This window comes from Leuciscus leuciscus (genome assembly GCF_965113295.1).
Source record: "Leuciscus leuciscus genome assembly, chromosome: 3".
NCBI classification, from domain to species: domain Eukaryota; kingdom Metazoa; phylum Chordata; class Actinopteri; order Cypriniformes; family Leuciscidae; genus Leuciscus; species Leuciscus leuciscus.
The window spans coordinates 55,841,790-55,858,420 of record NC_138727.1 but is presented as its reverse complement, the minus strand read 5'-3'; the positions used below and the strand labels follow the sequence as shown (position 1 = coordinate 55,858,420).

General features: G+C 36.1%; 2 protein-coding genes across 3 annotated transcripts; both read left to right on the top strand.

Moving 5' to 3' along the window:
• Nucleotides 1-429: 429 nt before the first annotated feature.
• Nucleotides 430-4,185, top strand: LOC309493877 (uncharacterized protein). The gene is made up of 2 exons (XM_082163154.1): nt 430-998; nt 3,930-4,185. The coding sequence occupies exons 1-2, from the start codon at nt 634-636 to the stop codon at nt 3,931-3,933; spliced, it is 369 nt and encodes a 122-aa protein (XP_082019280.1). The 5' UTR covers nt 430-633; the 3' UTR covers nt 3,934-4,185.
• A 3,886-nt stretch (nt 4,186-8,071) lies between these two features.
• Nucleotides 8,072-12,012, top strand: LOC309493720 (GTPase IMAP family member 8-like). 2 transcript variants are annotated; one of them, XM_082162932.1, is made up of 3 exons: nt 8,072-8,724; nt 9,757-10,614; nt 11,051-12,012. In XM_082162932.1, coding segments are annotated over exons 1-3 (1,554 nt in total). In that variant the 5' UTR covers nt 8,072-8,723; the 3' UTR covers nt 11,746-12,012. The 2 variants fall into 2 exon arrangements, with proteins under 2 accessions (XP_082019058.1, XP_082019057.1); XM_082162931.1 differs by having other exon boundaries at nt 8,072-8,734; nt 11,051-12,011.
• The last annotated feature ends 4,619 nt before the right edge of the window (nt 12,013-16,631 follow it).

The following is a 16,631-nucleotide window of genomic DNA, read 5'->3' as shown; positions in this document are numbered from 1 at the left end:
CACACTGGACACGACAAGACTGGTAACGATAGAGAAACATCAGGTACGTAACACATTTCAGGTAATACTCTGGCAGGGAACAAAGGAAAAGAGGGAGAAGAAATAGGGAAAGAAATCAGTAGGAAGAGAGAACAGGTGTGAGCGTTAACGAGATGATGAGATAGAGAACAGCTGAACGAGAGAAAAGAAACGGGGAAGTGGTGTAAGGAGGAAAAAGACCAGGAGAGGGAGCAAGAGAGAGAGGAAAGAGCCCGATTCATGACAGAATTGATGAGTTTTATTTATTAATAACTATGTTTATGTGAAATGAATATAACACATCTCTAATTATAACACATCTCTGCTATACATTTTGATGTCCTTCAGGGTTGATCAAGCAGTTATATGGAAGTCAAGCTACTCCATGGTTGTTTAGAAAGTAGCCATTTACTATGCTTTTATTTCCAAACAAAACTTGCAAAGAAATCTTCCAAAGAAAATATGTCACAGACAGACATGATCATCAAGTTTGGGCAGAAATATATATTATGCAAGTTTTAGTTATGTGAAAACAGTTGATTGGCTGGAAACGCCTGCTTCAGATACTCATGAAAGTCCATAAATACAAACTGCATTCACAAGTTTAGGAGCCCGATGATTCAAACTGATCCCTTAAACCTTCTAGAAAAGCAATGGGTTCAGATAACAGCAAAGCAGGATGTAAGAAGTGCAAGAAGAACAATTGTAAATGCAGAAGCCGTGATCATAAAAGTGGCAAACCTGTCAAAGTTCATAAATCTTCTACACACTTGGGTGATTTTGGAGATTGTTCTGGAGGCCATTTTTCTGGAGGCTTCAATGCAGGAGGCTATGATGGTGGAGCGGGAGGTGGTTGTGGAGGCGATGGTGGAGGAGGAGGAGGTGGTTTTGGAGGCGATGGTGGAGGAGGAGGTGGTTGTGGAGGCGATGGTGGAGGAGGAGGAGGTTGTGGAGGATGCTGAGTTAGTTGTGTCACACAGGTAAGTGACATTTAAGTAATATTCACTCTATGCATTACTTTCTAATATATGGATGTTTTTTTTTTATTTCTCTCCATTGTGAAAGTTTAATCAATCTTTATTTATTTTAATTTTTTTTAAGAAAGTAAAATGTGTCAAACAAACTTACATTTGAATTAAAATGATCATCTGACACTTGCTTCTTATGCCAATTATTACAATAATGCTAAGTTAATAACTAATCATCTTTGCAACGGAAGTGAATCAATCAAAACTAACTTTAGCTGGACAATAACTTTATTCAAGAGCTGCTGTAAAGCCAAAACAATCTCTGTTACTGTAATTTCCTATTGTCACTCTAAAGCTGCTTCGAAACAATCTATATTGTTAAAAGTGCTATGTAAATGAAGGAGACTTGACTTGTCTGTACTTGACATAGGACTGAGTTCTGGCAGTTGAAAAGTTAATATGGGTCGTATCTGACCCACAAACATCAAACCAGTTTTTAGAGTAAGTTGTGTCTTGCTGTGTGGGCCAGATATGGCCTGTGTGGCCTGAGTATAGGCTTGTTGCTTGTGTGCCTGGTTTCAAAGACGAGGCTTGGCCAGGATTAGGCCTAAGTTTAATTAGTACATTTATGTAGCTTTTAAACACACCTTAGAAAGAAAACATTACGGGTGGTGTGCATATACACACACATTATATACAAATATGGCATCAACAATTGCATTTCAATACATTGTTTTTCTGAGTAAATAAGGAATAGTACAGATTACTAGATTTTTACAATTAAGTTGATAAAGTGTTGGATTTTACAGTGTTGATTTATATATTGTGTGTGAGAACTAATATAAAGAGCTAATACATAGAGATAAACTGGTTAATTGTCTTTTATGTTTATAAGGTAAGCATTTCTCCAAAAATTAGATTTGGAAACACGCCTGATAACATTCATAAGCTTCAGTATGAAGGCTTGATGATTTGACATAAAAACAAATGTCTTCTGCTTTGTATTTTTTTGTTGATGTTTTATTTGACCCATATTGCGTCTCATTTGTAATAGATTTTGTAATCAATGTTTTGAAAACTAGTCACATATTGTAAAGGTTCAGTTGCATTAGACTTCACACTCTATTCACTCTCATTTATTTGAACTCAGGGCAAAGAAAACAAACTCAAAGCTGCTGGGAAAGTGAAGTGTTTAATGACAGATGAAAATTGTTATCATAATTTTTCTTGTGTTGTTGATATTTTGCATTGTTGATTTTTTTGCATTCTCAAAAGTGAAATGTTAATGTTGCAATCCAAATTGTTGAAATGCATTATGCATGTTTTAAAAGCCAAAGGAGGAGAAACAAATAGGGAACAAGCGTTTGAGAGATGATTTCAGAGTCTAGACTTGAGTAATTAAAAATGTTGAATTTGATCTGCTTAATTAGTGCTATGCTCAGTACAAGTAGAAACAATAATAAAATAAGTTAACATGTAACCTTGCTGTTTTTATGCAAAATTGTTTGGTCATTGAGTCTCTTTCTCTGCTAAAGTTGTTCCTGCTTATAAAAAAAATAAACAAAAAAAAATGCAAAGAGCAACTTAGGAACTGTGTCTGGTAATAAGTATGGTTGAAGTAAATGATAGTGCTTTTTGGACAGGACCATCCCCAGATAGTCATTTATCTCTATATGATGAGTTTGCTAGTTTGTTGAGTTTTCACATATTGTTCATGAAACAGAATGAGGCCTGTTTCACAATGAGCTTCACTAAATTCTTCTCTAGTGATGAAATGACAAAGATGGAGGTGAAAGGGCTGTCGAGCGAGATGTCGACATCTGACTCTGTCAACATTTCTGAAATACACTGGGGATATTTTAAGGCCCCTCACTTCTCCTTCAAAATCACATATTTCTGTCCTTGTCAGAGCAAGTCATTTTTCTAGCATGTTTCACAATCAATATTGTTTTAAAGCAGATTTACAGAAATGCATGTCCCCCTGTAGTCAATGATTTTATCCCTTAAAACTAATCTTTGATCACCAAAATTACATATTTAAAAGTTTTTTCCTGTAAAAAAAATAAAAAAATTCATGCATTTAAATAGCTTGAATGCAACTCTACACCCTTGCTTAATTTAGTATGCGTAGATCCATGAATATGTAAATTAGCCCCGCCTCCACTCACTCACATCAGTTCAGAGATTCACTCGCTCAACTTACTGAGGTAAATGTTGCACAATGGTATCACTTTTTACTAGTGATGGTGAAATGAAGCTTTGTGATGCACCAGGGCTTTCCCCCTCGACTGTATTATAAAATGGTTTATTACTCAAAGCGTTTCAACACGTAGCAAACGGTTGCAAACTACGACATCTTGTGGTCAAAAGGTGGAAAAGCTGCCTTTCTGTCCCAGAGGACCCATCCATTTTTTTGATTGTTTCATGTAATAAAACACTTTGTGCTCTGTAATCCGCAAAGCAATAAAATAATCCTCATAATTCATGTGCTAGTGTTGATGTAGTTCTTATACAATGTATGAACAAACATATGAATTATTATAATTTTTTGAAATGGGACAAATTAACGTGTACAGAAACAAATCTGCTTTGATCAACAAATGCAGCCTTATTCAGATAAACTTTAGCCTCAGTCCTATATATATATATATATATATATATATATATATATATATATATATATATATATATATATATATATATTATATTATATTTATATAGTATATATTATATATAAACTGATCTCCATCAAGGTGACTTCAAATGAAACAATAAATCATCAACATCTAAACCTCTGTTAATTCTCAAACAAAACTTTAGATTTATGACAGAAATAAAGTCAGTCTGGTTAGTAATAAGTGAAGCTGGTAATGCTGTTTGTGGAGTTGTTTAATCCTCCTCTGCTGAGATCTTCACATATTTAATGTCTTCTTTTCTCTTCAGTTGATTTCATCTTAGGCTGTGGCTGAAGTCAGTTGTAGTTCTACCAAAAAGACTCGGGAGGATTCTCGTATGAATGGATTTTATTTTGTAAAATGATTTTACAGACAAAATAAATAAGTAAACCCTCAACAAGCTCCATCTCCAAGTTCTTTGGCGTAGGCCTCATCCTTCGTCCAGGTCTGTAAGTTATCTGGTAGGTCCTGCCTGATGATAGAGGCAGGGGCGGAGCCTATCACCGGTCGAGTGGACAGGAGCCATCCTGGTGGTGGTGGGGAAGATGGAGGGGAACTTTCTTGAATTATACTGTATATTGATTAACCTCCTTAAGTTTAACTTAAGGTCATTTTATTCATTTTACTCATATATTGAATGTCATTCAGTATATGAGAGAGAGAGAGAGAGAGAGAGAGAGAGAGAGAATTAGATAAAAAACATTTGTTTAACATGTTCAACTGAAATATATATCTCTGATTTAACACGTATGCACTGTTGGAGTTGTAGAGAGAGAAAGCCAAACAGAATATTCATTTTACTGATGTCTAATTCCAAACTCAAAATTTGTAAGCAATACCCACCAACTGAATGGTCTCCCTTCTTTCAAAACAACGCCAAATCAACAAGCTAATAACATATTGTAGTGCAACCATGCAGTTAGCGCAGTTTAATAATGAAAGATATTTTATACTTAACTAAAACATTGAGTATTAAGCAAGTTTCACACTAATACAGTAAGCTACATGTAAATCTTACACACATCAACATGCTTTTGTCATCTTTTTAAGTTTAATTAATGTGCAGGCTAGATTTACTTATTATAGTCATTAAAACTCAACAAGGATTCATTAAATCATGGCCATGAATTAAGAACGTCGTAGTAATTAATAAAACTAGCACACAAATTCTAAATTCGTGGGAATTAATTATTAATTCATAGTTCGCAGCTCTCACTTTGGCTATATAAACTTTGCTTCGTTTAAACATTATAAAATAAAACTTAATTGAATATCGGTACTCACAGTCTGATTGGTGTCCATGTCGTCCGTCTTAAATGAGTGTTTTTGGTGATCCAGGTCGGTAGGTGGCGCTGTCACAAAAAACTGGGGTCCTGAAACTGCAGCCTCTGGTTGTGCAGGAATACCCTTCTCCTCTTTTTTCTGTTCTTGTTGTTTCTCTAAATTGACATTCCCAGAATTCCCTGCATGACACTTCACATTTGATGTTATTTAATTTAAATAATTATGTTTCTTTTTAGTTTTTGTTATCAGTTATGTACATTTGGGGTTCATATATTGTTTAATGAATTTTTATGGCATTATTTTGGAGTCATGTGTGTGTCATCATGATGGTGTTTTGTATTTGTGTGTATGACAGTGTGCACCTTCCATATATTAATATGCTCCTTAGCTTTTGGAAAACTAATAGTGGTGAACTTTGAATCATCATGTGGTTTACTTTTATACAACCTGTGTTATTGTGGTGGTAATCAGTATATTACTAAGGTATATAGCAGATTTGAATACTTTAGTGACATTGAATGATGATGTTTATCTGACAACAATGTGAACAATGCCAACAATTAAAAACAAAATTGATTTCCAATATACTTTTCACAAGTTCGGGACAGCCGCCTTCCAATTGAAAGTACCCAATGAATGATTATTTTAAATATATATATTAAGCTTTTTTAATACATTTTGAATATTATTGTGGGTTTCAATAGATAATAGAAGTATCTTAGTAAACATCTAAGATTTGAATTGTTTGAATAGTTTATGCTTTTTAAATGTGTGGTTTTTTGTTGTTGTTGTTTTTTTGGTTGTGGGACAGCAGTTTGCACCTATTCTTTATGGCCTATATATCCATATATAACCATATATATCCACCTTAAAGGGATACTTCAGAATTTAGCATTAAGCTTTGTATTAGTAGAAAACCTGTAGTATTTTCGAATTACCGTGCTTTCCACCCTCATATCCCCCTGAGACGAGAGATTTATGTAATTTTTGTCTGGAAAAAATCGTTATTTTGCGTCATCAGAGGATTTTTTGGCCAGAGGCTAGAGACTACAGCCAGTAGTAGGAGCTGTCCCGCATGTTTTCAGCCCGCCCATAGGGGTTGGGATCTCACTCACAGAATGTACAAATAGTGTCAGCCATCTTTTTTTGGAAGCTAAGCTGAGTAGTAGGAGAAAGCTGAGTAGTAGGGGTTACCATACTCCTTTTCCCGGATATGTCCGGCCATCGAGATCATGCAAAATGTCCGGGATTCGGCTTTTGCTTTCTGCAGTCGCCATTCATTGTTTACATGCACACCTTTTCATAGCTGCCAACTTTTGAGTTTTGCTTGGAGTGAGATTTGGGGGGTTTATTGGGATGTAAAAAAAGAATCTTGCATCACAATAAGTGTATTGTGATTGTGAAAACATTTTAGTAACTAAACTGAATTTTATTAGGTTTAGTGACAACATGTTACAATTTCTGGTAAGCTACGTTTTTTATTATTGCTTGAAACAAATTTCAGGATTTCAATTCAGTTCAATTCTTGTGATTTGATTTAATATTGACTAATTTGGATAAATATTAGGTAACGTTACACAAGATGGGCATTAATTTTTCTCAAGAAAAAAACGCCTCACCTAATGCTGTGAACATACAGAGAGCTCTATCAGCTTGTAGTATTATTTTAGGTTAAAAATAACTCAAATTAAATATAATGCGTTTTTTTATTATAATAACAACTTTAATGATATAAGTAAAAATATAATAAATATGTAATATAGTAGCCTACACACATTTAGCAAAATACTCTCTATAGCTATTTTTTTCTAGCCAACACGTGCTATAGCCTATATTATGGTCATTAAATGGCTTTCCTGAGGTAAATGTTATGTGACATAATTGTTCTCCAGCTGTTTTATTGACCCTTTCCGCGGTTGAAAAACACTGATTGATCGATATCATGAATGAGGAATATACATTTCGGTAAGTTGTACTGTTTCTTTTAACATTGTTAATTTGTGTTTATTTACTATTAGCTTGTGGAGATGATCGGTTCACTTGCCGCTAGGGATCTGTCAATCACATTTACAAACGCCAAAACGGTATTTATTGTTTGAATTTCGTAATAAAATTGACAGAATCTGAGAGCTGAGTTTTTTTTATATCATAAGTAACCTGCTCTGTCTAGTCTGTGGGTCTCCATGTCCTCTTTGCTTCGCGATTTTTCTGTGCGTGAGAAAATGTATGTGTGGCGTGAGAGCGTGTGAAAAGTGTTAATTGCGTGTGTCTCACGGTGAATGCGTGAGAGTTGGCAGCTCTGCCTTTTGTGTCAATCTAACTGAATTCATTCCGATTGGTGAATCTGAATGAAGTGTTTACATGAACGCTAAACAAGTGATCGGTTGATGTGCGTTTTAACATTGCTAAGAAATCGCTCCTCCGTGAGAGATACTAGACCTGTGTGTCTCAGTAATCACACCACCGGCCTCGTGCCGTTCTCCCGCGGCTCTCAGCCTCGTCCTGCTCGCCACAGTAAACATAATGAGTGGCGACTGTAGAATGCAAAAGCCGAATCACGGACATTTTGGGCGATCTCGAAATCCCGGGCAGACTCGTCACGGAGTCTCACTCGTAGCCTAGCCTTGTTGTTTTCAACTGCGCTCTCTTACCGGTAGGCGTGGCTTGGGAGTGGCCTCGTAGGGCAGCGAGCAAGTGCATTCTGGGAGTTGTTGTCTTTCATCCTCATAAGCCAAAAATACATTTTCTGGCTTTTCTCAGTCTAGAAAGCTCCAAATTCAAAAATAAATTCACATTTCTTCTACATAAATGACCCATTTTAAATACACATTCATCTTTCCAGAGGTGAAGTATCCCTTTAACTCATGTTTATAATGTTATTTGGATTTTAATGTTATTATTTTTTGTAATTTTACTCTTTGAGTAATATGCTATCTTTTATCTAAACGTGGGCACATGGTGATCAGATTGTACATTTACCTGAGACAGAACATGTAAGGCCATTTCATCCACATTTTAATCCACAATGAATCAATGTTATAAAAGCTTGAACAATTTGTATGCATTCATCATTATTATTTTTATTTATTCATTCATCATAGTTTTACATTTTCTTTAGTGTCTCTTCAGTGATGTTTCTCACTCTCTGTTCATTGGTTTGTTCAGTTGGAGCTCAACAGGTGCAACACAGCTTTAAAACCACACAATGAATGTCCTGCCGTTAAACCTGTTCTACAAACACAACAAAAACATCTGAAGTGTCATTCATGTCTATAAATAACACTTCAGATGTATTTGAACAGGTTTAACGTGTGCTGAAGGGTGGAGCACAGTAACAAACTGAACTGATATATATTCAGCAGTTTTGTGTTGCAGCTCAATATGGATTGTGAAGCGAATGATACTATAGATCAGGGACGTGAACAGAGTTATGAGATGAACTCCAGAGTCAACATGTGAAATTTTCATTTTTCTTGTTGTCCAGTGCTCACTAAAATTGTACACAAAAATATCAGTTTAGCTATGATGTATTTAATTTGAATCCCATCGAGGCAAATTAAACTGGCATGAAATGTGTTTTCATTTATAAAAGCATGTGTCAGAGAAGCCTTTTAACCACACACTAGCGTTAGGCAATAACTGTCATTAGTTCATGACAATAGAGGGAGTTTCACAGTCACAAGAGTTGAGCTCAAATACCTTCATTCTGTCACTGGATTCACACTGAGTTTAACCTGCTGAGAAACTACAGGAATAAACCAAACAGAGAAATGCATCCAGTGCGTACAGGTACGTTTCAATTACTGTACTTTAACCAACTCTAACCAACTACTATAATCATTATAATATTATAATACACAAAACCTGTTTAACTAGACTGTAGTTGATCTCAATGACTCTCAGTGTTAAGGTGTGTGATATAGCCTAGATTTTGTATATGTATCTTCACATAAACAATGAAACAATATCTATAATTATATATCAAACATGTTGTATCAAAGATATGTGTTTATTTGCACTAATCTGCAGTAAATACAATAGTAAACCATAGTTCACATTCAACAATCTGTGTGCTGTCAGGTTATCAAGTATATGATCTTTTAGATAATATGATACAATACGATACAGATACAATCAATATGTTTGTAGATGTGTCGATTTAGGCTGAAGTGATTGTGATCGAGTCGAATTGTTAAAGTGAAGTCTTATAAGGAAATCTCTGACTTGAGACATACATTTTTTCGTCAGTTTTAAAGTTTAAATGAGACAATTTACTTAGTATAATTTTTATCTTTTTTTAAAAAAATTTTTTATTATTGTGAATGATTTATTTATACATTGTTCCAATTAAAAAACAATTATGTATCAAAAATAGGGTTTAATAGCTCCATCTTTTAAAAAAGGTCTTGTCTTGTCCATAATCTACAGTCAATTTAATAATATACAATAAAAGTACATTTTCCTGTGTTAATCCTGTACTTTAGTTACTAATATAATAATATGTGTGGATCATGTGTGTGGTCTTTAAGACACTGTCTCTTTAAGAAAAGGCAGCACTTCACGTGGAAGTACATTTTCTCCCAAAAAATCTCACTGCAATCCGTAACTATTTCACGTTTTGCTTAATTGGTGGTTTATTCTTAAAAATGTGTACAATCTCCCTCTTATGTTTTAGTATGATCTGTTTTGACATTGACATGTATCTAAAACACTACCTTATGATACTGTAACCATTTACTGAAGATCATATTGCAACTACCAGACTTTAGTCCACAACTTTCCTCTAATGATTATTTCTGTTTTATTCCCAGTGTCTGATGAAGCACTTGCTGTACAGAATCTGAGGATTGTGCTGATCGGAAAAAGTGAAGCTGGAAAGAGTTCAATAGGCAACGTAATACTGGGACGAGATGCGTTTAAAGAGGGCAGAACCAGAGAGAGTGAGATACAGAGTGGAAGAGTAGAAGACAGAAATATCTCCATCATCGACACTCCAGGATTATTCAACACTCAACTGACTGATGAAGAGATGAAGAAGCAGATGATGAAGATTCTGGATCTCTCTGATCCTGGTCCTCACGTCTTCCTGCTCGTCATCAGAATCGACAAATTCACAGAAAACGTGGACAAGATCGTGAGAAAGATTTACGAGCACTTCGGAAAAGAAGTTTTCCGGTTCACCATGGTGTTGTTCACTGGAAGAGAGGCGATGTCCAGACGGGAATGGATCGAGTTCAGGCTGCACAGAAAAACGAGAGAACTCCTGAGCTTCTGTGAAGAGAAATGCGACGTGATCATTCACAAAAACAAGAGAGATAAGAAGCAGATCACCAGTCTGTTGGAGAACATTGATGAAGTGGTGAGGAAGAACAGACGAGAACATTACGTTAAAGAGATCTCCCCGAAGAACAGTGAAGACGAGACGAGGACGGAACAAGACAGGACAGAGAAGATCCGTCAAGAGGAGCAAATAACAAGCCAAGAGAAAGAGGAGAACAGAGCAGAGCATCAGATCAGAGAAGAAGAGATAGATAACAGCATTCAGAAAGAACAAAGAGCAACAAATGAGAGAGAAAAAGGATGTTTGGATGGAAATCAAAGCGACAGAAAACATGAAACATGTTCGATCGGTGAGGAGAAGAAAGAAACACCAGAAAATCATTCAATAGGTAAATATTTATCTGTTAAATTGTATACAATTGTATATTCTGATGTGAAAAAATTATATTTTCCCCTTTGTGTTGGATTTAAATTATTGTTATATATTTAAATAATTAAGTTATTTAATATTTACAACACAAAAAAGGTGTAATATGAAAATGTACACCTCTTTTTATTAAGATATATTTTAAGTTGGTAAACTAATATGCATATTACTCTATGCATCATCAAATTATTTATTTAATATTCACTGATGATTATATGACATTGTATTGGATATACATTTACAGATGAATTCATAAATTTGATATTACCGAAACATTGACAGAACATTTGCATTTATTCAGTGTTTGCAATATTTTAAGACATTTTTCACAGTGTTTTGAGCCTCAAAACTATCATAGACAGTTACTGAACTAATATGCATATTGTTTTTCTTCACAGCGTCCGATCTGAGGATTGTTCTTCTGGGTAAAAGTGGATCAGGAAAGAGTTCGACAGCAAACACTATCCTGGGCAGAGATGCCTTCAAAACCAATAAGAGTTTCCCATCAAGCCCTCAAACCTGTGTGAAACAAGAAGCCGGTGTGTGTGGAAGAACCATCTCAGTGATCGACACTCCAGGACTGTTGGATACGTCGATGACGAGGGACCAGCTGAAGGCTGAGATTGAGACGTGTGTGGAGATGTTTTCTCCTGATCCTCATGTGTTTCTGCTGGTCATCAGACTGGACGACAGATTCACAGATGAAGAGAAAAACACAGTCAAATGGATTCAGGAGAACATTGGAGAAGAAGCTGTTCGTCACACCATCGTTCTGTTCACTCACGCTGATCATCTGAAGGGTCGATCATTAGATGAGTATATCAGAGACACTCCAGGTCTACAGGCATTTACTGAGAGTTTTGGTGGCAGATTTCACTCATTTAACAATGAAGACATGGAGAATCGCTCTCAGGTCACTGAACTGCTGGAGAAGATTGAGAGGATGGCAGAGGGAAATGCAGGGAAGCACTACATCACAGAGAAAGAGGAGAAAGTCAAAGAAAACCCATCCAATTGGTTGAAAGGAGTGTTTATTTTCTTCATAGCGCTCGCGGCTGCAGCGGTCGCTCAGACTGGCTTTGAGGGAAGATGAACATCTGGAAGAACAGCACAGCAATATGAACAAAACTGGAAAATCCCATTTTGATTGTCTTCAATATTACAGATTCAATTTTTTTTTTAAATAAATAAATAACAGTGAAAGACTATATAAATTGTACTGTTCATAATATTTCATTAGGCTGGACCTAAAGACTGTATTACCCATTAAACATAACATAATTTTAAGTTATATGATCTCAGACTAAAATGTATGCCAAATATAGGTTTAATATGTTCCAAATATAGAAAATATAAATATTTGTGTTTGAGCATTGCTTCGTTTTAAAGAAAAAAGTGTTTTAATTAAAACAGTATTTTGCCGTTTTCAGTGGTTAATATTAGTAATTAGTAAAAAAAAAAAAAAAAAAAAAGAGCTTTCTGCCTGTCAATCATTTTGCGTGTTCACTGAGCCTTAAGCCTACGTTCATGTAGTTCATTTCTTTACTTTTATTTTTTAATTTGCAGGCAAACTATGAGCTATTTGTTGGTTTATCTCCCTCTAAACTTTAATTGGTGTGGCTCAGCGATGCAAGTTTTATGTTTTATTTAATGTTTTAATGACCGCTCGGCTCAACAAATGGTCAGAGTTTGGGGCGTGGCTACTAGTTCCTGTAATTCTAACATTAGCTGAGTTTCCATCCAAACGTGAAGCGAATCTTGTCAAAGTTTGATAAACAAAAAAAACATAAAATGTGAGTTAGGTCTGTTTCCATCAAGTTGTTTGAGCGGATGACGGTGGTATTGGTTACCTAAAAACTGGTTTTGTGAATAATAATAATAATAATATATATATATATATATATATATATATATATATATTGGCGTTTCCATAATTTCTGATGCGATACTTCAACATGTGCATAAAAACAGGGTGATTGAAACAGAGATAACTGCATCTATATTTTGGTATCAAGGTCTGGGAGTGGTAATATTGTAGCTGGTGAAACGTGGTGCTTCGTCATGGCCTTGTTTTGAGTCCATTGAATCTTTACCTTGAATGAATGTGTTTTGGGTGGAGTGTTTTGTTGGTCTCTGCAAATCTAGTTCTCATGACACACCTTTTTACATCACACATTCTTAAAAAAGTCTCATGGAAACTGTTATGACTTGCATTTCTGTAGGTAGGCCTACTCAAATTTCAAGCTGGAATGTATTTGTGTTTGTGCAATCATTCTTGACTCATTACTCATCTTGACACTTTCTGCTCCTCCCAAATTACCACCTCACCAAAGAGATGCCAAACGTGATGATTAATTAAGAGTGTTTGCAGGCCTGTTTTAAACTGCAAATGTAAAATGTGAATGAAACCTATTGTGTCAGGTGTTAAAAAAAAAATAAAAAAAACCTTCAGCATATATAGATAGATAGATATATAGATATAGATATAGATATGTAGATGTGTAACTCTACATTACACGTACTGAAATTAAGTAATTACAATCCATTCAAACATTGCAAATTGTTGTTTCTTACAGTTTGTAAGAAGTTAGATTTTAGTCTGTTCCAATTAAATTTGCAATTAGTTGTTAAAGGAACACTCCACCGTTTCTTCATATTAAACTATGTTATTCCCTTAACTAAGACGAGTTGATACATACCTCTCTCGTCTCAGTGCGTGCACTCAATCGTTCAGGCATGCGCCGACACTTTGATAGCACTTAGTTTAGCCTAGTTCATTCATTAGGGATCAAACAGAGATGAAGTTAGAAGCGACCAAACACCTCCACGTTTTCCCTATTTAAATACAGTTACACGAGTAGTTACACGACAAAGTATGGTGACACAAAATAAAACGTGGCGCTTTTCTAAGCGGGTTAAAAGGATAACTCCCAGATAGCAACATTGTTTCGGCCCGGATACGGCCCACATCTGGCACTTGTGGAATACGGATCTGGCCCACATGCAGCGTGGAATGACGGCCCTTGGGTGGCCCACTCCTGTTTGCCAGATCTGGGCCAGAAGCAGGCCATAGCAATGCCACATGTCAGCCAAGAGCAAAGAAATCAACCAGAACTGGACCTTATCTGAGCCACAAAATCTGTGTATATTAAATATGGAGTCATCTCAGCCTTAATAAGCCTGTTAACAAGCAGAATCACTGAAGGAAAGAAGAGAACAGAAAAAGAGACGAGCAGAAACACAAGACCTACAACTGACTTCAGCCACAGTCTAAGATGAAATCAACTGAAGAGAAAAGAAGACATTAAATCTGTGAAGATCTCAGCAGAGGAGGATTAAACAACTCCACAAACAGCATTACCAGCTTCACTTATTACTAACCAGACTGACTTTATTTCTGTCAGACGTCTACAGAAGTTATTATTGAGATTTAACAGAGGTTTAACTCTAATGTGTTTCATTTAAAGTCACCATAACAGTGATAAGTGTTTCCATTAGTTGGGCTCTTAACTCTTATTATATATTTTGTCTTTTTTGGCCGCTGTGACAGTGTGTGTGTCAAACACATTTACAGCAGCAAAGAAAGCTAAAGTGAAATGAGTTCAGGTGATGATGGTTACCTGTTGATGATTTTATATTCATCATGAAATAACCTTTTTCACTGATGTTTTTGGAATCTAACAATTGTGTTGTTGCATTAATATTGTCACAACACAAACCCTGTGTTACTACAGAATGAGATCCAGCAATATCATAACAAGATAAAATACTTTATCAAACATGAGCACAAAAATTAAGTTTAATATGACACACACAGACATCAACAATCAGCGTATGAATCTCAACAATGGTGACAATCAAAAGTACTTTGCTGCAATGCATGCTGGGTACCAGCATAGAGCAAAATTCCCAGAATGCATTGCAACGTGAATAAATTATGCAGCTGAATTGTCCTATAATTTTGTTTGATTCTAAATATTTACTTTTATCTTTTGGTGTTGTTTTTGTTGTGAATTAATAGCTTTTCAGTGATGTTCTGAATTTATCTGTTTATCTAAATATTTGTGATTGTCACCATTGTTGAGATTCATACGCTGATTGTTGATATCTGTGTGTGTCAACATATGCTAATCTTTTGATCTCATGTTTGTTAAAAGCTTTAAACTGATTGTTATAATATTGCTAGATCTCATGCTGCAGTAACACAGGGTTTGTGATGTGACAATATTAATGGATCAACACAATTGTTAGAGTCCAAAATCATCAGTGAATCAGTCTATTTCATGATGATTATAAAATCATCAACAGGTAACCATCATCACCTGATCTCGGTTCACTTTAGCTTTCTTTGCTGCTGCAAATGTGTTTGACAAACACACTGTCACAGCCGCCATAAAAAGACATAAGTTATACTAAGAGTTAAGAGCCCAACTAATGGAAACACTTATCACTGTTATGGTGACTTTAAATGAAACACATTAGAGTTAAACCTCTGTTAAATCTCAATAAAAACTTCTGTAGACGTCTGACAGAAATAAAGTCAGTCTGGTTAGTAATAAGTGAAGCTGGTAATGCTGTTTGTGGAGTTGTTTAATCCTCCTCTGCTGAGATCTTCACAGATTTAATGACTTCTTTTCTCTTCAGTTGATTTCATCTAAGGCTGTGTCTGAAGTCAGTTGTAGTTCTTGTGTTTCTGCTCGTCTCTTTTTCTGTTCTCTTCTTTCCTTCAGTGATTCTGCTTGTTAACAGGCTTATTAAGGCTGAGATGACTCCATATTTAATATACACAGATTTTGTGGCTCAGATAAGGTCCAGTTCTGGTTTATTTATTTGCTCTTGGCTGACATGTGGCATTGCTATGGCCTGCTTCTGGCCCAGATCTGGCAAACAGGAGTGGGCCACACAAGAGCCGTCATTCCACGCTGCATGTGGGCCAGATCCGCATTCCACAAGTGCCAGATGTGGGCCGGATCCGGGCCGAAACAATGTTGCTATCTGGGCTATAATGTATTGCGGAATAGCACTTGAAGTTGGGAGCACTTCGATTCTGCGCAGTAAAAAGTCACGTTGGTTCCGGTTGGTTCTAATGACAGAAGTGAGAGGGAGAGGGGGAGAGGGTTTTTCAGGAGTGACTTTTTACTGCGCAGTCGAAGTGCTCCCAACTTCAAGTGCTATTCCGCAATACATTATAGTTATCCTTTTAACCCGCTTAGAAAAGTGCCACGTTTTATTTGGTGTCACCATACTTGGTCTTGTAACTACTCGTGTAACTGTATTTAATTAGGGAAAACGTGGAGGTGTTTGGTCGCTTCTAGCTTCATCTCTGTTTGATCCCTAATCAGAGGTGGAAAGTCCTGGGGCCCGTTCTTCGTACGTCGCTAACTCAGGCCACATCCACACGAAGCCAGAGCTTTCCCTATCCGATATTTTTTTTCCCCGTTCAAAAAAAAAATTCCGTAAACACGGCGTCGTCTCAAGAAATATCTGCGTACACACGAAACCACTGAAACCGACTCAAAACGATTTAGTATACATGCCAGACCAGTATGTGGCGCTGTAATTCTGCCACAGATATACACTAAAAACGGAGAAGAAAACTTAAAGCATGCGGATAAACCTTGCGCGCTGTATACTATGGCTGTATACAACATTAACATTTGGCACAGTAGCTTCTTTTTTTCTTTTCTTTTTTCTTTTTTATCAAGAACTTTGTTGAACAATATGAAAAACCATAAATGTAGTTGCTATGACTTAACGGTGTCTGACTAGTTGACACTTGGTGTGATGACATCATCGTTTCACAAAATATACGGATTGGCCGTACACACGAAAACGCAAGGGCGGCGTTTTCAGATTTATCCACCTTGGGACCCGGTTTCAAAAAATAGCGGTTTCAGTCTCCAAAAACGCCGGATCCGTGTGGACGAAACGCCAATACGATAAAAAATGTATACTTATACAGCGAAACGCGTCTCCGTG